We start from the raw sequence: 20,095 nt of genomic DNA, 5'->3' as shown, positions 1-20,095 counted from the left end.
TATTGAGGTTTGGTGTTAGTCTCCATTTATGAAAGTATTTCCCAATGGTTCTAAGGTCATTTGTGAGAATATCTTCAGTTACTTCGATGCTCTTGTGTTGGATGGCGAGGGCTATATCCATAGACCTGAGAACATGACATGAAACCATAGACCTGAGATCCATAATCAGCTTTGAATGTATAAACATATGATAAAGATGAAGTAATAAAGATTGATCTTCACCACATTCAGTAGAGTATGGAGTGCACAGGCGATTCAATACTCTCCTGCACTTTTCTCTTAGTGGACAAATGTGTGCAAAGAATGCAAGTTTTCTGTCAAAGATGAGTCCCAAGAACTTGTTTTCTGTTGCTATTGGAATAACAGTTTGTCCTATTCTTATTTCTGGATCTGGGTGAAGAGTGCATTTTTGGCAAAAATGTATGCAGACACTTTTTTTCTTCTTCTGAAAACCTGAACCAATTAGCTGAAATTGTTTATCTTGCTTAAGTTGTCTTTCAAGCACACTAATGTTATAAGAGTGACAGTAAATTGTGAAGTCAACATATAGAGCATTACCTACAAAGGGAAGAAGCTGTTCAATGATTAAGTTAACTTTGACAGCAAAAAGTGTCACACGTAAGACAGAGCCTTGGGCAAAACTCTGTTCTTGATGATATGAGAACAATGGCATACTTCCCACGTGGACTTGGAAGACTCAGCTAGACAGTTTTTAATAAACACAGAAAGGTGTCATCTCAGAACAAGATTAAAGAGGTCTTGGTGGAAAGGATCTAACACAAGCAAACAATTATCAGCCTTATCTCCAGGCTGTGTCAAACTCTTTTCATGTCAAAGAAGACTTAAACCAGATGTTCTTGTTTCAAGAAAGTGTCCCTTATATATGCTTCTAAATTGACCAAATGGTCCAATGTTGATCAGTGTCTATGAAAGCCATACTGTGTGTGGAAAGAAGTTTGTTACATTCTAAATGACAGAGAAGTATGTTATTTACCATTTTTTCCAATATCTTACAAAAACAGTTGGTCAGAGTGATAGGTCAATAATTGTTTGCTTGTGATAGATCCTTTCCAGGTTTTGGGATGGCAATGAAAATTGATTTATGCCAAAAATCTGGAAATTCTTCATCTTTAAGTATTCTATTGTATAGTTAAAGAAGGAGATTATTGAATATGTTTTATCATCTCATATTGGATGCCATCAGAACCTACTGTGCTGGGGAAAAGACATCTTTTTAGATCCTTCTTAACAAATGGATGATTGTATAGCTCAAGCCCATTGGTAGAAACATTTTTCTGCTGTTTCTCTTTCAATATTAAAAATTTAGGATGATATGAAGTTTGCTGCAGAGATTCTGGCTAAATTTTCTCCCCGAGCATCTGCAATAACTTTAGAATCAGCATCTATTATGTTCCAAAGTAAACAGACAGTGTGTTCAGTATGTACCTTTCATTTCTTGGATTTTATCCCTTACAATTTCTGCAATGGTTGTTTGATTACTGGATGAGATAAATAGGATCCATGATTGTTTTTGACTTTGACATATCACATAACTGTTAATGAATGCAGAAGAATTGTGCCAACAAACTGTGGAAGTTGATAGTACACGTGCAGATTTTGAATCTGTGTGGTGAAGTTGAAATTAACAGGCTAGTATATCTGATAGGATATTATTATAGGTCATGGAACACAGAGAAAATACTGATTGTGAAAAGTTTATGCAAATTGGAATGAGGAGAAAGTGTATGGGAATAAGGAGAGTGAGTTTGTTGAATTTCTGAGGGATAAATATTTTAAGCAGCATGTGACCAAAGGCAACTAGAGGCTTTAGTGTTTTGGATTTGGTGATAACATCACAAGATGTAGTTGTTAATGAGCTACTGACACTGCTGCAGTTGGTGAGAGTGATCATGAGATGCTTTTTTGATACATGGAGAAAAAGTTATTACCAAAAAAGGATATATGTCAAATTATAAGGTGGGGTGATTGTGGGAAACTCTGTAGTCAACTAGAATCAATACATTGGGTAGATGAGCTGTGCAGAAAAGATGCTGACAGTGCATTGAAATTCATAAGATAGTATTTGCCACAAACAATGTATAACTGCAGCCCAAGGGTTAAGCAAGTAAACAGAATAAGAGTAAAATGGATGAACAGTGAAATCAAGCAAGCTGTGTTGGAAAAGAAAATATTAGAGTAGAAGACAAGACAGTTGGTAGTGACCAGATCCATGAAGAGTATAAAGTGCAGGCTAGGAGGGTGATGAGCATAGTAAAGAAAGAAAAGGTGCAATATGAAGGAAATTAGTTGGTCAGGCCCAGGTTAATTCATGGGAATTCTTTTGCTATATGCCAATCAAGAGGAAGAATAATTATGGCAGGTTGACATATGGTGGATAGTCATGATAGCAGAGTGGCAGTTGCAAAGGATATAGTGGAATTAATGAATGGGCACTTTATCAGCATATATATCATAGTGTGTAAATGATGCCATGTAATATGTAGAAGGGAGGAAAGTATCAGGAGTACTGGAAGTGAGAGAATCAGAGGTATATCAGGTGTTGATTGGGTTAGATGTTAACACAGTTGTGGGAATGGCGTATATCATCACGTATTTTTAAGGAATGTGCATAACAGTTAGCTATGCCCTTGATCTGGTTATTTAATGAAAGTCTTGCAGCAGATAAGATTTATATGGAGTGGAAAGAAGGCAAAATAGTATCACTCCACAAGCATGGTTCCAGGACAGAAATTTCCAATTATAAGCCAGTCTGTATAACTGCAGTTGTAGTCAAGGTGTTAGAGAGATTGGTTAGGAATAGAATACAAGATTGGGGTGATAAACATTGTATTCTTTATGATGGTCAGCATGAATTTGTAAAGGGTAAGTCTTTTTGAGCAATTTGCTTGAATTTTATGATAAGGTAATGAGTGTGTTATCCTATCCTTCTCATCCGTCTAGGATGGGTTGAGTCCCCTCCTAATGAAAGGTTACGGGCATATTAATGCAGCCAGTTCGCCACTCCTCTGCTGCATCTCCTAAGGGTGATATTCATGACTGTATCTGTGTGTACTCATGGGGCCAGTTTACCTGTTTGTGGGATAAAAAACCCCAGATAAATTGGGACAAAAACCCTGCTGTCCACGTCCAAGACCAACTTGGCTATGGCTGAGGAAGATCCTTAAGCTCCCCATGTCATCAACAGGAATTGAATCTAGGACACTCTTTCCCCAGGCATATGGTTGCAAAGTACATAGCCACTAGGCTAACTGTGCAGACACGAGTGTGTTAGATAAGAGAAAATCATAAGGGAAAAAGATAAGGGCATCTGACAGATTACCACAACAGAACCATTGTTAAAACAGCAGGGGCCCAAGAACAGAACCGTAGTTCTGTTCTTGGGCCCCTGTTATTATACGAGGATAAGGTGGTTGGCCTATGCCTCCAAGTGTATCCTATGTCTGTAGAAACATTATGTTCTCAAGTCTGGTTTGCCTTCTTGCGGGCAGAAATATCCATATAAACTGGGGAGAAAAACGCTGCAGTCCTCGCCCAAGACCGGCCAACTTGGCTATGTCTGAGAAAGATCCTAAGCTCCTCACGTCAGCGAAGGAAATCGAACCCAGGACACTCCTTTCCCAGGAATATGGTTATGAAGCAACCAGCCACTCAGCTAACCGCACAAACTAATACATAGATACATAATAAAATTATATTTTGTGAAATTTATCTTGCACTGCATTTACTTTTCATATATCGGTATCAATGCAATATCATTTCAATTTTCTAGCGAATAACATTTTCAGCGATCAATAGTTCATTCGATGAATTGTCTCGGTGAAATAGAAATTTTTGATGTTAAAAAAAGTTTCACAATTGGAAAGTGAGTAATGTAATTTAACATTATATTAAAATAACTCATCTAAAACTGTAAGCATGAAGAAAATCCATATAATAGAATTTTTCAGGGAAGAAGAAAAAAAAAGTCGATGTTTATTTCAATAAATGTTATGTGAAAACATCATGCCATTTATAAACATTTAAGATGACAATTTTAAATGAAAGCATTTGAAAATAGGACAAAAATAATTTCTGCTACTAATATTTTCACTAGAATGCAAGAACACAAATAATTATATTTTACTGACGTGATCTCAAAAAAAGTGAAAAATTTACCATCAGCAAATGAATTCACTGCTAGGACTAATCTCTCATCATATTTCAAATTAGATAATTTTTTTCACACATGTAAAATATGTTTTTATATCTCTTGCAAACAAACAAGATAAATCCCATCCACAAACGGCTGTAAACCTATAAGACATCAGTAAAGTAAATGGACTGAGGTTTTTTTGCTTCTGCTTTTATTATTATTTTTATATATCAGGAAATCCTGCAATAGAAACTAAATAAACTTTTCAAGCCACTTTATGCCTCCAATAAGTAAGATAGTCCTCGTATTGCATGATGAACTTCATCTCGCATCTAAATATTCACAAAAATATACACTCAAGGTGGGGATTCAAACCTGCAGTCTGTTAGCTGGAGATTGGGCACATTTAACCAATCAGCCAACCAAGCCAGCAATGATATTCTATATTTTAATATAGAATATCACTGCTTATGACCTAATGTCCAATCCTCACCTTCTTGTGGTGCACCCTGTCAGGTATCTACTTGGATACTGAACAAACAAGGAGCTGGCAATTCGTGATTTTGGACAACAAATTGTATTTTTATTTGCTTAAACCACAATATAAAATGATGGTACAACATGACAGAATTCCATGCAGGCTGGGGTGTCACCTGGTTAAACAAAGCCTCTGTTGTTTTTTTCCAGGGAACCAGGGGTAAACAGCGAAAAGTCAGCTACTGGAACAAATTCTAAAACACACCCCAACTGAACATCAGCAGACTTCAAGATCGGCACTAACAACATAAGAAGACTGAATGGCAAAGAAATCGAGCTAGCGAAGGAATTGGATAAGTACCAGATCGACATAATAGGGGTCACTGCAATAAAAAAAAAAAAAAAAAAAGACAAAAAGTGGTGAGATCTTTCTGAGCAATAAATACAAAATGTTATACTCAGGCAATGACAATCAAGGAAAAGAAGCAGTAGCCATAGTATTCAACACAAAATACGAGGCTAATCTTCTTGAATGGTAGGCAGTATCAAGTAGAGTAATGTGGGCAAATATGAGAATGGGGAACTGAACAGTGAGACTTATTTGTGCCTATGTCCAACAGAAGGTTCTACTAAGGTAGAATGGAGGAATTTTTTGAGGCTTTAGAAAAAGCAACTGACACAATGAAAAAGGAAAAGTTGGTCCTTGTTGGGGATCTAAATAGCAGAGTAGGAAATGATTGTCAGCTATACAAAAATAATTTGGGAAAATTTGGAGAAAAGAGCAAAAAGCTAATAATAATGGCCAGTACAGTACATCTTGGAGATTCAGTGGCAAGCCTTGAAGAAAACATTGATTGATTCAGCCAGAGAGGCATGTAGTGAGGTCGTCTGCAAGGATAGAAAAATCAGAACTCCATGGTGGACACAGGAAGTCAAAGAGGCAGTTGAAGGAAAAGAAGAAAGCATATCAAAAGTTCCTGGCAAATAAGTCAGCTTGTGCTCTTAGAGAATACAGAGACAAATGTAAGAAAGCTAAACACTGTATAAAACTAGCTAAACAAAAGTCATGGTAAGAATATAGAAAATAAATATCAAGAAGGCAGCAAGATATTCTCAGCTGTTCAAGAAAAATGTGAACAGATTCCTGTTTTCTTCCATTCCTCTTGCCCCTGACATGGTACTAATGTGCTATAGGTCTTGTGGCCTTCCGTGTGTTGATCAGATATATATATTGTTAAATCTTGAATGAAAGAGAATTTATAATGTACTGCCTTTCATTCAGATTTAACACGTACCTAAATTCTTGATGTAAGACTTGTATATTAATAAAAAGAAATTGAATGTAAATGAAATGATAATAACATCCTTGATTTGAAATTTGCTGATTATTGTATTGTCAAATGTCTTATGTGAAAAAAAAAAAAAAAAAAAAAGAAAGGAGAGAAGCAATTTAGGAATGGGTGAAGTATGTGTTAATATGCGAACATTAGGCTAAAATCCCAGGCAAGATAAAAAGATTAAATCATGACCTGATGGGCCATCACGTACGCAAAGGTCTACGTTGCACGGGGGGGGGATCTCCCGTGGACGAGAACGAGAAGCGTCGGAACGGAGTGCAGAGGAATTAAGGTGCCGTGTGAAGGTCATCAAGGAGGTATATAGTTTTTTGCAACACGAAAACACGGCTTTTTGCTTTTGCCTTTTACCTGTTCCAGTTGTTCCCGGAGAAAGAAAGTTCCAGTGAGGTTGGGATGAGATGAATGAAAGCGGCGATGCGGCCAAGTAGAATGCCAACATGCCTATAGGTATCGGCATAGCAAAAGGTCAGCGTAGGCCGAGAAGAAAATGCGGAACCCCGTGGACCAACATCAGCAGCAGTGCTTCATTAACATTGTAGGCAAACGAATCGTGATCATATTCGTATATCTACCTTCCAGAAGCAAGAACCTAAGGAACATATCAGCCAGGTAACCTCGTCGAAAAGGGACCAGATGAAGAAAACGCGAGCCGTATAATTCCAATTGATGATCACAAGTATAAGCCAGTGAGATCCCGACACCTCCGTAAAGTAAGAACTTTTCAATTTTTATATACAAAGAAAGTTAGATTGTGATGGAAAAAGGGACTAATTCGAATTGTGATTTATGAAGTGTTGTAGGACTTTAGGAGTTGAACCATGAATAGGAAATGATTGATCTGAGTCAGAAAACTTGGAAAATTCCAGTTGTTCCCGGAGAAAGAAAGTTCTAGTGAGGTTGGGATGAGATGAATGAAAGCAGCGATGCGGCCAAGTAGAATGCCAACATGCGTATAGGTGCAGTGTGAAAATATTTTAGTTTGCCATGGTCGGGTAGTTCTGGAACAAATAATTGTGTGAAAATAATCTAGGAGTGTTAAGTAATTAGAAGGACATCCTATTTTAATAGTGTTTGATAATATTTCATGTTGTAAGGGAACTAGAATGTCCATGTTACGTCGAGTTATCTTATTTACCTTTCATACCAACACTAGTTAAGTTAGTGTCTACAAAACTAATTGTAACTTGCTTTATTAGTAATGAATAAATTTTTTCTTGTCAACCAAATAACTTGCCTGATCACTAATCTCAATGCACCACTCATAAAGAGAACCTATGCATAAATATATTGGAGACAGTCACAACTGCAGTGTGAAATAAGAATATATTTGATTATTGTGGTTAGAAATAGAGAAAGGAAAGCATACAGGATTGTGTGCCATACCAGGTGTTTGCTCTTAGATAAAGAAATTTCTCTTATCTATAGAATTTTGATGGCACAGTGTAAACAAATAAATTTTCCAAAATTTGAAACAGGGTTAACACTAGTATACTGACAAAAGAATCGGCTCTAGCCAGAGGCATTTCCTTTGTCTATAGAGTTTTGCACACGTGGGCAATACACTAATAGTGGCCAAGGGTTAGAGGTAATAATAAGGATAGAGTCTGTAAGAATTGTGTAGGACAAAAATTTTAGAGTTGAAGAAATAACAAGTATAAATAATACAACATAAGCCATGATTTAAGGAAAGGAAAAATAGATCATAGAAGAGTAAACACAATCAAAAATTAAATTTATACTCATTATATATCATAAATAAAAATTTTGCAATATATATATATATATATACACACACACACACACATATATATGATCATTTGTTACCAATGCCTTCCTCCTCAGTTCGCCTCTATCATAGCATGGCAGGAGACATCTTCACCTTATCACTCATGAAGTTTTGCTTCTAACTCCTTTACACTCTCCCTCACAGAATACTTCTTGCATCTCAGATCATTTGTGCCAACTAAGACAATTAGCTCTTTCTTCTTACCTTTTTTTTACATCCGGATGACATGACTAGTATTGTGAATTTTTGCACCAGGGATACATGATTTTGTTACACTTTCATTAAGTATACCCCTATGATCATCAAGTCTCAACATTTTCAGTATTTTCTCCTTGTTTGCTTGCTTGGTCTTTATTATTACTTCAGACCACCTGCTTCTTTCTCTTCTCAGCCTGCTAATCTCTTGCTGCTTCTGCAACTTTTCAATTTTGCATTTTTCCTTGTAAAGGATAACATTCAAACATGCTGTTTCTTTATTTATATCCATTTCGTTCTCCTGTATTTCCACCACCATACGTTTGACTTAATTCCAACATTTTCCATCCTACCATCAACACTGTCCACTCTACAAATATCTGCTCTGTTCTTGTCACCTAATAGCCACTCAATTTTGAAACATTTAATATACACACCCTCTTTCTCTCTCTCTAGTTTCAATCTTTTTCCACATCTCCTTTAGTTTGCACATTGAATACATCTCACACACATGGGTGTACTAAAGGAAAGTTATGTTTTACAACTTGCTCATGCTTTATAACAATGTTATGACTCAGTTAGATAATGGGAGTGGATACAATATGATATTGTTGGACTTTGTTAATGCATTTGATAGAACACCACATGAAAGGCTGTTGCATAAACTGGAGAACATAAGATCGGAAAGTAACTACTGGTTTGGATAAGTGCGTGCCTGATGGACAGGTACAGAAAGCGGTATATGGAGGGAGGAGGTGAATCTGCCAGATTTAAGGTGACCAGTGGTATGCTCCAGAATCAGTCTTTGGACCACTGGTGTTTAATCTATATATCAATAATACTGGAAAGGGCTTGACAGCAGATCTTAAATTGTTTGCTGATGATGCAAACATAGGTAGGGCAATCAAAGATGCTACTGATATCAGCATTTATAGAGCGATTTGAATAGGCTGAAAGTGTTAGCAAGTTTAAATTATGTCCATTGGCATGATGAAATGCCTAACAGTATATTATATTGGTGGGATTATGCTTGGAGCTGATGAAGCTAGAGATCTTGGAGTTATGATCTATAGAAAGTTGAAGTTCAAGAGTTGCATAGCAAAAATTGCAAATACAACCCAGAGGATACTTTTGATGTTGAAACGAACATTGATATGTAAAGTAATTCTGCCTCTTTTCAAGGCCTTGATATCACCACAACTGGACTCCTGTGTACAGATTTGGTCTCCTGGGTGACAGATGTGGAAAAGGAGCAAAGAACAGTTACAAAAATGATATTGGGATTATGGAATGTAGATTTTGAGGAAAGACAGAGTATGTGGGCTGCAGACAGGTGAAAAGAGAGGCAATATGATAGAGGTCTATAAGCTTTTGAGAGTGTTAGAGAATATCTGTTGATAAACGTTTTCATTACATGGAAGGCAGGGAGAGAACAAGGTGGAATGTCTGGAAATTAACTTTGTGCAAGGTTAAGAAATGGATGAGAGCTAAATTTTTTCTCTTAAAGAATTATGAGTGAGTGAAACAGTTTGCTGGTTGAAGTAGTGAGTGCATCTAATTTGAACGAGTTTAAGAGAAGGCATGACAGTGCCTCAATGAATCCTTGACTCCCTGAAGGTTTAATAATAATAATAATACTGCACTTTTCCCTCCCTTCTCACAACAAATTTGGTATATATATCAGAAATAAAAAGACAAAACTATGAAAAGAGGCAGAAGCATGGAAAACATTGATTGCATTCTTAACTAAAACATTTGACCAAGGCCAACTATGAGATAACTCGTATTTGGCCTTGGCTATCTATATTAGGTTACCAACTATGAGTTATCTTATATCGTATTTTTCACACTATACATTAATATACAAGTGGTGCATCACCAACTACCCACATGGGAACAGAATCTTCCAATCAATATAATCACACAAGCTCTGAACAACCTTTTTTACTAAAGAAAAGTTCATAGATCTAATATCCCCTTAATTTAATTAATGTTTATATCGCCGAAATGAAGCCTGTTGGCTCCTTATATTTAAGTAACTTAATGAGTGCACCTTTTTGGACAACTCGTTATAGCAGAGTATATAAGTTATTTTCGCTATACCCTTTGGTATTAATAATTTGGTCTAGCTACTCACTGATGAAGCCTCAATAAAGGCTGAAACTGGCCTGGGTAGTGACCTCCCTACCATAATGTAATAACAGCATACATTTCCTAGGAAATGTGTTTTTACATTATGGTAAATACCAAAGAATAGTGATCAGAACTTTCCCCACCTTTGCAACAAGTTGCCCGTGTTTGTACTACGTTCTAGGACTACTTGCATTCAGCTCACGCTAGTATTCGCCGATACTTTTATAGTTTTTATATACTATATTCGGCATGAAACTCTCTGATTCCAATCTTTGAGTTTCTTATTCGGTTTTAAAACAATGTGGGATCTAATATCCCCTTAATTTAATTAATGTTCATAGTTCAGTGACAAAGTAAAAAATGTACCAACAATTATAACTTTTTGAAGAAAAAACCACTAAGAACCTATTGGCACCAGCAGCAAGCTTACACATTAGGCTAATGGTAGTCGACATGTTAACTAAACACAATTTATAACTGGTTTGAACATTATCTCACACACACACACACACACACACACACACACACACACACACACACACACACACACACACACACACACACACTGGGGGGGGGGGGGCTCTGTTCCCCTGGCACTTACGGTTCCCAACTCCCTGAGTTCTGGGCTGGTAAGCAGGTAAGACAAAAAACATTATAAAAATGTTTCAAATTTTGGCTCATCTTTTTATATATATAGAGTAGGTTATAGTTAATTTAGTGTTTTGGCTAATTTCTTTCTTATTCTATATAAATTTATTCCTCTAGCTACTCCGCACTATATGCCAGTTTTATTTATGCTATTATTAGATGTATTACCAAATTTAGTTTGGAAGCAGATAATAAGTCATAAAAAGTATTGTACTAATTGATCTGAAAGATGGAAATAAAATAGTCACTTCTAGAGACCAAGATATATGCAAGTTCTAAGGAAAATAAGGAAGTGAAATGCAATCCATTGCACAATGGAAGCAAAATGAATGGCATCAATGGTAGAATCATTAAAAATGGCAACAGTAGAAAGGAATTTGACATTATTAACATTTAAGAATTAATAGAGCTAATCTAAGGTGGTATTATAAGGTGGTAAGACAACAGATAATGGGCTTTGAAATGTGGTGCTATAGGAGAGCTCTGAAAATCTCATGGACAGAACATGTGACAAATACAGATGTCCTACAGAGATCTTTATCACAGGAAATGATCCAGAGAAAGATGAGATTGGTGAGATATGTACTGAGAGGTTCAGAAAGACAGAAAATACTAACAGTTTTAGAAGGAAAAATTTTGGGAAAAGGATCAAGAGGCAAAAAACGAAGGACATGGCTTGAAGATATAAGATAATCGACAGGATCACATGGCTATGCAGAAACAAAAAGGAAAGCCACCAAGAACTGGAAGGATATGGTGCTGCACCCTCTCACTGAGGATGCTACATGAAGAAGAAGAAGAAGAACAAGAAGAAGGTGGTATTATCATAAACAGTGGTTTAGGCAGGATGGCATGAAAACATACCAAAGGAAAACAAAGATATAAGTGGATTGATGCATTACTAGTGCCTTAGAGCAGTGGTCTCCAAACTTTTTTGATTGCATACCCACAAGACAGAAAAAATAAATAGCGCACACTCCCAATTGATTGAGCAAAAATCTATTGTAATAAGTATTATAAAGAGGAAATATGTCTAGCATCATCATATAATAATTAAAAATGCTAGATATTTTTATTATTAACAGCTTACAAACATATTTATTACAATATTTAATGTGAAAAACGACCTTGCATTTCTTTCATAATTTCTTGAAATTCTGGTTTGATGGTTTCTGATGCTGCGATACGTTGCTTCTTTAAATTATCTGCAATGATTTCTATACGTCTACCAATAGTATTTGCTGATAAGGGAATACATTTTAGTTTATCTGCATATTCTTTTCCATGATTATTTCTACCATTTTTATGGCGGTTGGGAGTACAAATGTTTCCCCAATTACGTGTGGCTTTTGGTCTTTTGCAATTAAGAATGCAACCTCAAGAGATGCCTCCAAATATTTATCGTTAATTTTAGTGAATTTTTTTAAGTTGTTGGATTGAGAATTACATATCTTCAAACTTACTAATAATGATGGTTTCATACTTCCATTACATATAGCGTCTCATGACACAATACACATGTAGGACGAGGTTCATTGTTGACTATCGTTGATGCAAATCCCCATTTCAAGTAGTCTTCTTGATAATTTCGAACTTTCTTGGGCAAGGTTTTGTTAAGTTTCAGATTAATATTTTTATCACCTAATTTGACTGATAATGAACTTGTTTGAATGGAAGAATCAATCCTATCTTTTCCTTGTTGTTCGTCTGATGTAGAAGTACTATCATAATTATCTTCAATTTGCGGTATCTTCGGAGGAAATTTTTTTAACCATTTATCCATTTTGTGAGGATTAATTTGTAAAATGTAAATATAATTCATTTACTATTGATAATATCAAACACTTTTAAAAAATGTAAGCAACTTTGATAATATTAATTCACTATTTCTAGTGTAAATGTGAAAGTAAGCACAAAAAGGCATTGGAATTGCACAGAAGCAATATATACTATAAAATCGTTAAACTTACTACTAATAGTCAAATAATTAATACAACTGTGGTGTCATCTGTAGATAGCAGGATAACTAAGCAATTTTTCTTCTCTAGTTCGGCTTGTCAACACTAGGATGCTCTACAAACAATGACAATGATAAGTAAGAGATTTACTCCCTAGTTTTAAAAAACATGACAGCTTTGCCATGGACGATTATGTATGCAAAGTCACCCAATTTGCGCTACTTGCAAATTTAAGTTTACAGGATCTTTATAACGTCTTTGTCTATATTAGATATATGTTTAATTGATGAAAGAAAGTAATATTCTTTATCTTTAATTAATTACTTAATTTTTTTCCTATCAATATAAAACTTTTTTGACGTACCCCATGTATCGACACGCGTATCCCCTTGGGTATGCGTACCACATTTTGGAAACCACTGCCTTAAAGTAAAGTGTAATATGTAACATACTGGAAACCTCAAATAACAAATTAATATTAAAAATGCATATCCTCAAGGGGTATGCAGGGTACAGTACTATTATAGTACCCTGCATACCCCTTAAGGATACAAATTAGGAAATAACTGCTTAGGGTTATCCGGTCACTGCTCAAATGATTTACTCATTTAAAAAATGCCAATTTCCCAGCCTGGTTGGCCAAGTGGATAATGATTCCACTCTCCAACCAAACAGGTCATGAATTCAAATCTGAATGCAGGCAGAGATGTTCGTGAATGTCAATGGGTAGTAGATGATTTTCAATGCCTAGTGAGAGATCACTATCCTGTTTATTAGATGCATGAAGTAGCTTGCAAAAGTGCTACATCTGGTGGTCTAAGAGCAGAGCTTCTGGATTTATTTAACCCTTAGTCCACCTATTATTAAAGTACAATAAGTTTGCATCCTTTTTGAAAGGATTCAGATTAAAAAAAATTAGAAGTTACTACTTGGTTGACATTACTATTTTACATTATCAACATGTTTTATTGTTAAGAATGTAAATTTCCTCTGAAATTCCCTCAGCAACAAGAATACCACTAATTATTAAAAATATCACTCAAGTAGAAGCTTCTAAATTAGAACCAATCATTTTAGATGCATTTTTACAAAGGCACACAGTTCACAATTGAGAATGAAAAGCAGAATGCACTTCCATTTCTAGATACACTTGTCACACGTCTTCTTTCTGGCAGTCTTTCCTTCACTGTTTACCAAAAACCGACACATAAACTCCTATCACCACCACCACCCAACACAAAAACCAGGTGTCATTAATACTCTAAAAAACAGGGCTTTGAAGATTTACTCCAATGAACAAGTGTTTAAGGATGAATTTAAAGTTAACAGCAATACTTGCCTAAAAAAAAAATGGTTACAAACAAAATACTATCAACAAATTTCTCTACAAGGCCTCACTTAAAACAAAGATAAACTAGATTACAATAAAACTGTAACCATTCTATACATTAAAGGAACATCAGATAAAATAAACAGAATACTACAGAAATACAACCTTAAAGCCACCATTAAACCTCCTTCAAAATTAAAGAGCTTACTAAACTTATCCAAGGATTCACTCCCTCTGCTGGCCCACCCTGGAGTATTGCACCTGTAATCTACCCTATACAGGGGAAACGGGACACACAATTCCTATCAGACAAAAGGAATATAAACGACACATTAAATATAATAACTATGGTGAAGTGGCCTTTCTGATCATGCCCTGAACACGTAACATAGAATTGACTGGAACATCACACCAAAACATGGTATGAACGTAAATTTAAGGACGCCTGTGAGATTCTTATCAACCACCCTAATCTTAACAATAATGATGGTCTAACTATCCCAAGAATATGGAAGGCACATATTTTACCCACTTAACCTTCTCCCTAAGAGTTAACTATAAATAGCACCATAGATAATCCAGGATCTTAAATCTAACAATTGTCATGTTAAATTAGGAAATCATTGTTACTGTAATAAAACTATCTACATGAGGAAATGTTTCTCTGATGTTATCTTAAATAGAATATAATATAGAATATTATATTATATTCTATAATAGAATTCTATTATAGAATAGAATATAGCTTTGATGTAGTTTTTTTAAAGTAATTTTTTTATTTTAATTTTTTTAAATTTATTTTCACTAGAGGTCATGCCAGTAGAATAACAGTTGATCAAATCATTGTCTCTTTAGCATACTGTGTAAAATGTAATTCAACTTGTCTCTGTATATATGTGTATACTCCAGATGATGATCTTAATATGAAGGTTGAAACATCAAGAAATTAAAATAGTTATTTATAACACAGTTGTAGAGTCCATTAATTTGCCTAAAATGAATGCTGATCACCGTGTAACACTAAAGGAAAGGAAAAAATCAGAACCAACTTTCTGTTTCCTCAGTACACTGCCTCACTGTTTTTTTACATACAATATTTTTTTTTATCACAGTTAATACAAGAGATTAAAGAACATATTTAAAATCTGCAAAAGAGTCTCTTTAAATTATCCTTTATACAGGTGACTCTCACTATAGCAAATGCCACTGTAACAAACTATCAAAAAAGTCCTAACCAAAGCTTTTTAGGTTGCAAGCTATGTTAAAAAAATTCATTATAGTAAACTATTCTGTGGTGCATATAGATTAGTTATAGAGAGATTTGGCTGTATATGGATAATTCAAAAACTAATGTTGATGCAAAATAAATAACAGAAAAAACTCACGTAGAAAGATTATTTAATAGTATAATTTTCGCCTGTGTGTCACAGGCATCTTCAGTACATTAAGCTCAAAATTAAACACTAACTGACAATTCCAAAAAACGCCACATAAGTATCTGGTGTAAGATAACTAAAAAGGTCAATAACTTTCCTAAAATAAAAAAAAAATAAAAAATTAAAAAAAAAAAATTAATACAATAAAAAGTTAGGAAAGATTAGCTGATTTGTAAAGTACTATCTCAGACCATAAAGGGGATAGATGTAAGCCGTCGGATCTGTTTAAGTTAGGAGAATGAAGTAGAGTTTCACATGTTTCTTTATAAAGGCGTTCCATGAGAAACTGACTTTTGTGAAGAACTCTTGTCTTTCTCCAATGAACTCTGTGTCTAGTGAAGATGGCATGTTCAGAAAGTCCAGACTTTTCAGGTTTAAAGTATTCAATATAAGATTGATGTTCTTCTAGCCGAATAGAGGCAGATCTTCCCGTTTGTTCGAAATAAGATAATCCACAAGAGCACGGAATCTGGTAGACACCTGGATGATTAAGATGTGGAAGCTTGTCCTTAGGAGAAGTGAGAAAGGTGGAGATTTTTCTAAACGGTCGAAAGGCAACAAAAATATTCAGTGGTTTTAAAACTTTTGCTATACGTTCACTGATGCCTTGTACATAAGGGATAGTAATGTGCGTTATTTCCTCTGTGTTTGAAGAGGAAGACATATTAAAACTACTCAAAGTTCTTTTAATGAAGCAATTCTTATAACCATTAGATAGAAAGGAAGAAGTTATATATTGTAGTTCTTTCTGTAAAAGATCGTCTGTAGAACAAAAGGAGAGGGCCCAATGAACCAGTGTTTTAATAGTTCCTGCCTTTTGACTGGGATGGTGATGAGATTCCGCATGGATATAATAGCCTGTATGAGTCTTCTTTCTATAAACTGAGAAATGTAGGTTACCATCTGGTTGGCGAAGAATTAGAAGATCTAAAAAGGCTAACTGCTTATTTGATTCTACTTCTAGAGTAAACTTGATCCTAGGATGAAATGCGTTTAACTTAGTGAGAAATTGTTGAAGTTCATCAGAAAAGCCATTCCATACAGCAAAAATGCCATCAACATATCTGAACCAATGAGTAGGTCTGGGAGAAATATTGTCAAAGATACGTTGTTCAAAATGTTCCATAAAGAAATTGGAGATAGCAGGAGAGAGAGGATTACCCATTGCTGTTCCTTCAATTTGTTGATACAACTTATTTTTAAAGGAAAAATAACCAGAATTTATTACAAAATCAAATACGTTTACAATGTCTGAAGGAAATTCCTGTTGTAGTAATTCAATACTTTCCGAAAGAGGCACATTTGTAAATAAAGAAACAACATCTAAACTGATCATGATATCAGAAACGTCCAAATGAAGATCTGAAATTTTATTTTTGAAATCCAAAGTATTTTTTATATAAGTATCAGTTCTTCTAGTTGAAGAGGAGAGTAAATTTGATAAAAATTTTGAGATTTTGTAAGTGGGGCAACCTATACAATCAACGACTGGTCTTAACGGAATGCCTGGTTTATGAACTTTTGGAAGACCATACAATCTAGGTGGACGACCGAAGAAGGTTTTAAGTTTTTTCTTTTGATCTTCATTCCATGTAGATACATTATCTATAAGAGAATTAAGTCTCTTCAATTGACTCCGGGTAGGATCCGATGTAAGAGGCCTATAAGTTGAATAGTCGCGAAGTAAAAGAGACATTTTTCTCTCATATTCCTTCCTATCTTGAATCACTACAGCCTTCCCCTTATCAGCTTTCGTAATTATTAAATTATTGTTATTCTTCAGTGATTTCAATGCTTTAAACTCGATTATTATTCCACATCTTAATCATCCAGAGTAAGAAAGATTAGGACGAGGAGGCTTGGCATGAAAAAGAATTTGTGCACATTCAAAACATAATCTGTTGGCTGTTTTTTGGGATAAGGATCGAATACCCCTGTCTATGTTATGAAAAAAATCCATAATTGGCGCCTTATTCGGCGTAACAGCGAAATCATATCCTTTTGATAAAACAAAACGTTCACAGTCTGTTAACGTTTTGGACATCCAGAAACATTTATGACTACTTTATCTATATCAATAGTATTATTACTGGATCTAGGTAAGCTGACTAGTGATTCAAATTTGCGTTTTAGCTTGTCACGAGAATCGTTAAAGACCTTAAGTAAGAACTCAAAGATATGCGCATTACAGTAGTAAAAGTTTCAACAGTTAAAACAGATTCCAGAGCATTTTTTATATCCATAATTTCTCTATTTAAGATGGCAAGAGATTTTTTAGCTTCGTGTAGCTGAATATTTAAAAGAGACTTACTAGCTTTTGAAGTAGATCCGATGAGCTTTTGGGGACCTAAAAACTTCTTTTATTTTACAACAGGTTGGAATAACCTGGGCCATCTTACATCGTTTAAGGAATATTAATCTGTTAATGCAGGAACTATTAAAACACTGGTTCATCGGGCCCACGCCTTTTGTTCTACAGACGATCTTTTACAGAAAGAACTTCCTTTCTATCTAATGGTTATAAGAATTGCTTCATTAAAAGAACTTTGAGTAGTTTTAATGTCTTCCTCTTCAAACACAGAGGAAATAACGCGCATTACTATCCCTTATGTACAAGGCATCAGTGAACGTATAGCAAAAGTTTTAAAACCACTGAATATTTTTGTTGCCTTTCGACCGTTTAGAAAAATCTCCACCTTTCTCACTTCTCCTAAGGACAAGCTTCCACATCTTAATCATCCAGGTGTCTACCAGATTCCGTGCTCTTGTGGATTATCTTATTTCGGACAAACGGGAAGATCTGCCTCTATTCGGCTAGAAGAACACCAATCTTATATTGAATACTTAAAACCTGAAAAGTCTGGACTTTCTGAACATGCCATCTTCACTAGACACAGAGTTCATTGGAGAAAGACAAGAGTTCTTCACAAAAGTCAGTTTCTCATGGAACGCCTTTATAAAGAAACATGTGAAACTCTACTTCATTCTCCTAACTTAAACAGATCCGACGGCTTACGTCTATCCCCTTTATGGGAGATAGTACTTTACAAATCAGCTAATCTTTCTTAACTTTTTATTGTATTAATTTTTTATTTTTATTTTTATTTTATTTTAGGAAAGTTATTGACCTTTTTAGTTATATCTTACACCAGCTACTTAGGGGCGCTTTTTGGAATTGTCAGTTAGTGTTTAATTTTGAGCTTAATGTACTGAAGATGCCTGTGACACACAGGCGAAAATTATACTATTAAATAATCTTTCTACGCGAGTTTTTTCTGTTATTTATTTTGTATCGATATGTCTACTCATGGTTTACCTCTTTTAAAACTTAAAAACTAATGTTTTCAAATAAAAGATAACTATATATAGATGAGCATAACATTAAGTAGTTCTAAATAAGTCTAAAAATAATAATAATAAAAACATATTTCCCTATGTATTTACATGAGTTTGGAAAATGAATGGTATTTCAGCAAAATTTGAAAACAGATAAAAAATAATACTTTTGTGAAGGAATGAAAATAAGCACTATGTTATTCAAAAATAATAATAATTATTATAATAAAAAACAGCACAATTTTCAAAACATTTAGCTAATACCTCTGATGAAAGCTGTCTGGCTTCTAAACTGCATGGATGCAATGCTTGGCCAATTATCCTATTATGTACCTTAAAACAAAAAATGCATCATACAGTTTTAGTGCATGGCAACAAATTATTTACTTGCATTTATGCAGTCAATGTTCACTATACAAGGACGACCAAAAGAATAATTTGTTACAATGGATGATTTGTAATAATGAATTTCTTTTAGAACAGTAAATGCCTATAGAGCTATGACTGGGAGTTTTCTATATTGCCATAGGGAGAGTACTAACTGTAGCAAACTAGGCTGGTGATATAGTGAGAGGTGACTTATTATAAATCTGAATGCACAGCTTATAATTCATGTGTGATGTATGCTATGCATTAAATATATGCATATAATTCATGTGTGATGTATGCATTAAACTATGAACTGTTTCACAAAGAAACAGTTCATACAGTTTAATTGTGTAGCACAGTAAATCACATATTGTTTTATACTATGCTTAATCAACTAGCCCCATGAACAGATTTTCTGTCAGAAGTGCTCAATCACAAATCGTCCTCATTTGCAATTAAAACGATTCAACAATGAGGGCAGAATCACTGTCCTCATTGTTGAAATTAAAAAAAAAAATAATAAAATAAAATAAAAATATCAATTACAAGGGTGACTCAAAAGTTTTTAAAATTTGTCTTTATATTCTTTTTTAACTCTGTCATAATAATGCCTATCTAATTAGTAAATGATGCTTGTTCTCTTGGGAGCAAGCACCGTCATTCCAAAAAAAAAATAACCTGATCTGGACAACTACTCCACTGATTTCAAAATTTTGTGTCAAGTCAAAGCTGATGAGACAAATGCTTGTAGACTGTTAGCTAAAATCAGTACTTCAAGGAAATTATAATATATCATCTTGGTCAGTAAAGAAGCTGTCAAAATATTTCACAAAAGTTGACACTCAGACTTGCAATATCTGTAGATTAGTTGACAACACTCTGAATGAATCCCTTATCAAACACATTGTTACCTGCA

General features: G+C 34.7%; 1 protein-coding gene across 1 annotated transcript in view; it reads right to left on the bottom strand.

The window, feature by feature from the left end:
* Positions 1-20,095, bottom strand: part of LOC150105034 (MAGUK p55 subfamily member 7-like) — a 256,968-nt gene that overhangs the window by 122,756 nt on the left and 114,117 nt on the right. Inside the window, exon 6 of the mRNA XM_090395105.1 lies at positions 19,075-19,143. Within this exon, the coding sequence (XP_090251231.1) occupies positions 19,075-19,143 (69 nt within the window). The remainder of the gene's footprint in view (positions 1-19,074; positions 19,144-20,095) is intronic.

The sequence above is a fragment of the Typopeltis vanoorti genome, chromosome 7 (assembly GCF_054136105.1).
Source record: "Typopeltis vanoorti isolate ZY-2024b chromosome 7, IOZ_Tvanoo_1.0, whole genome shotgun sequence".
Taxonomy (NCBI): domain Eukaryota; kingdom Metazoa; phylum Arthropoda; class Arachnida; order Uropygi; family Thelyphonidae; genus Typopeltis; species Typopeltis vanoorti.
Note: the sequence above shows the minus strand (reverse complement) of the source record. Positions and strands in the feature narration are given on the sequence as shown.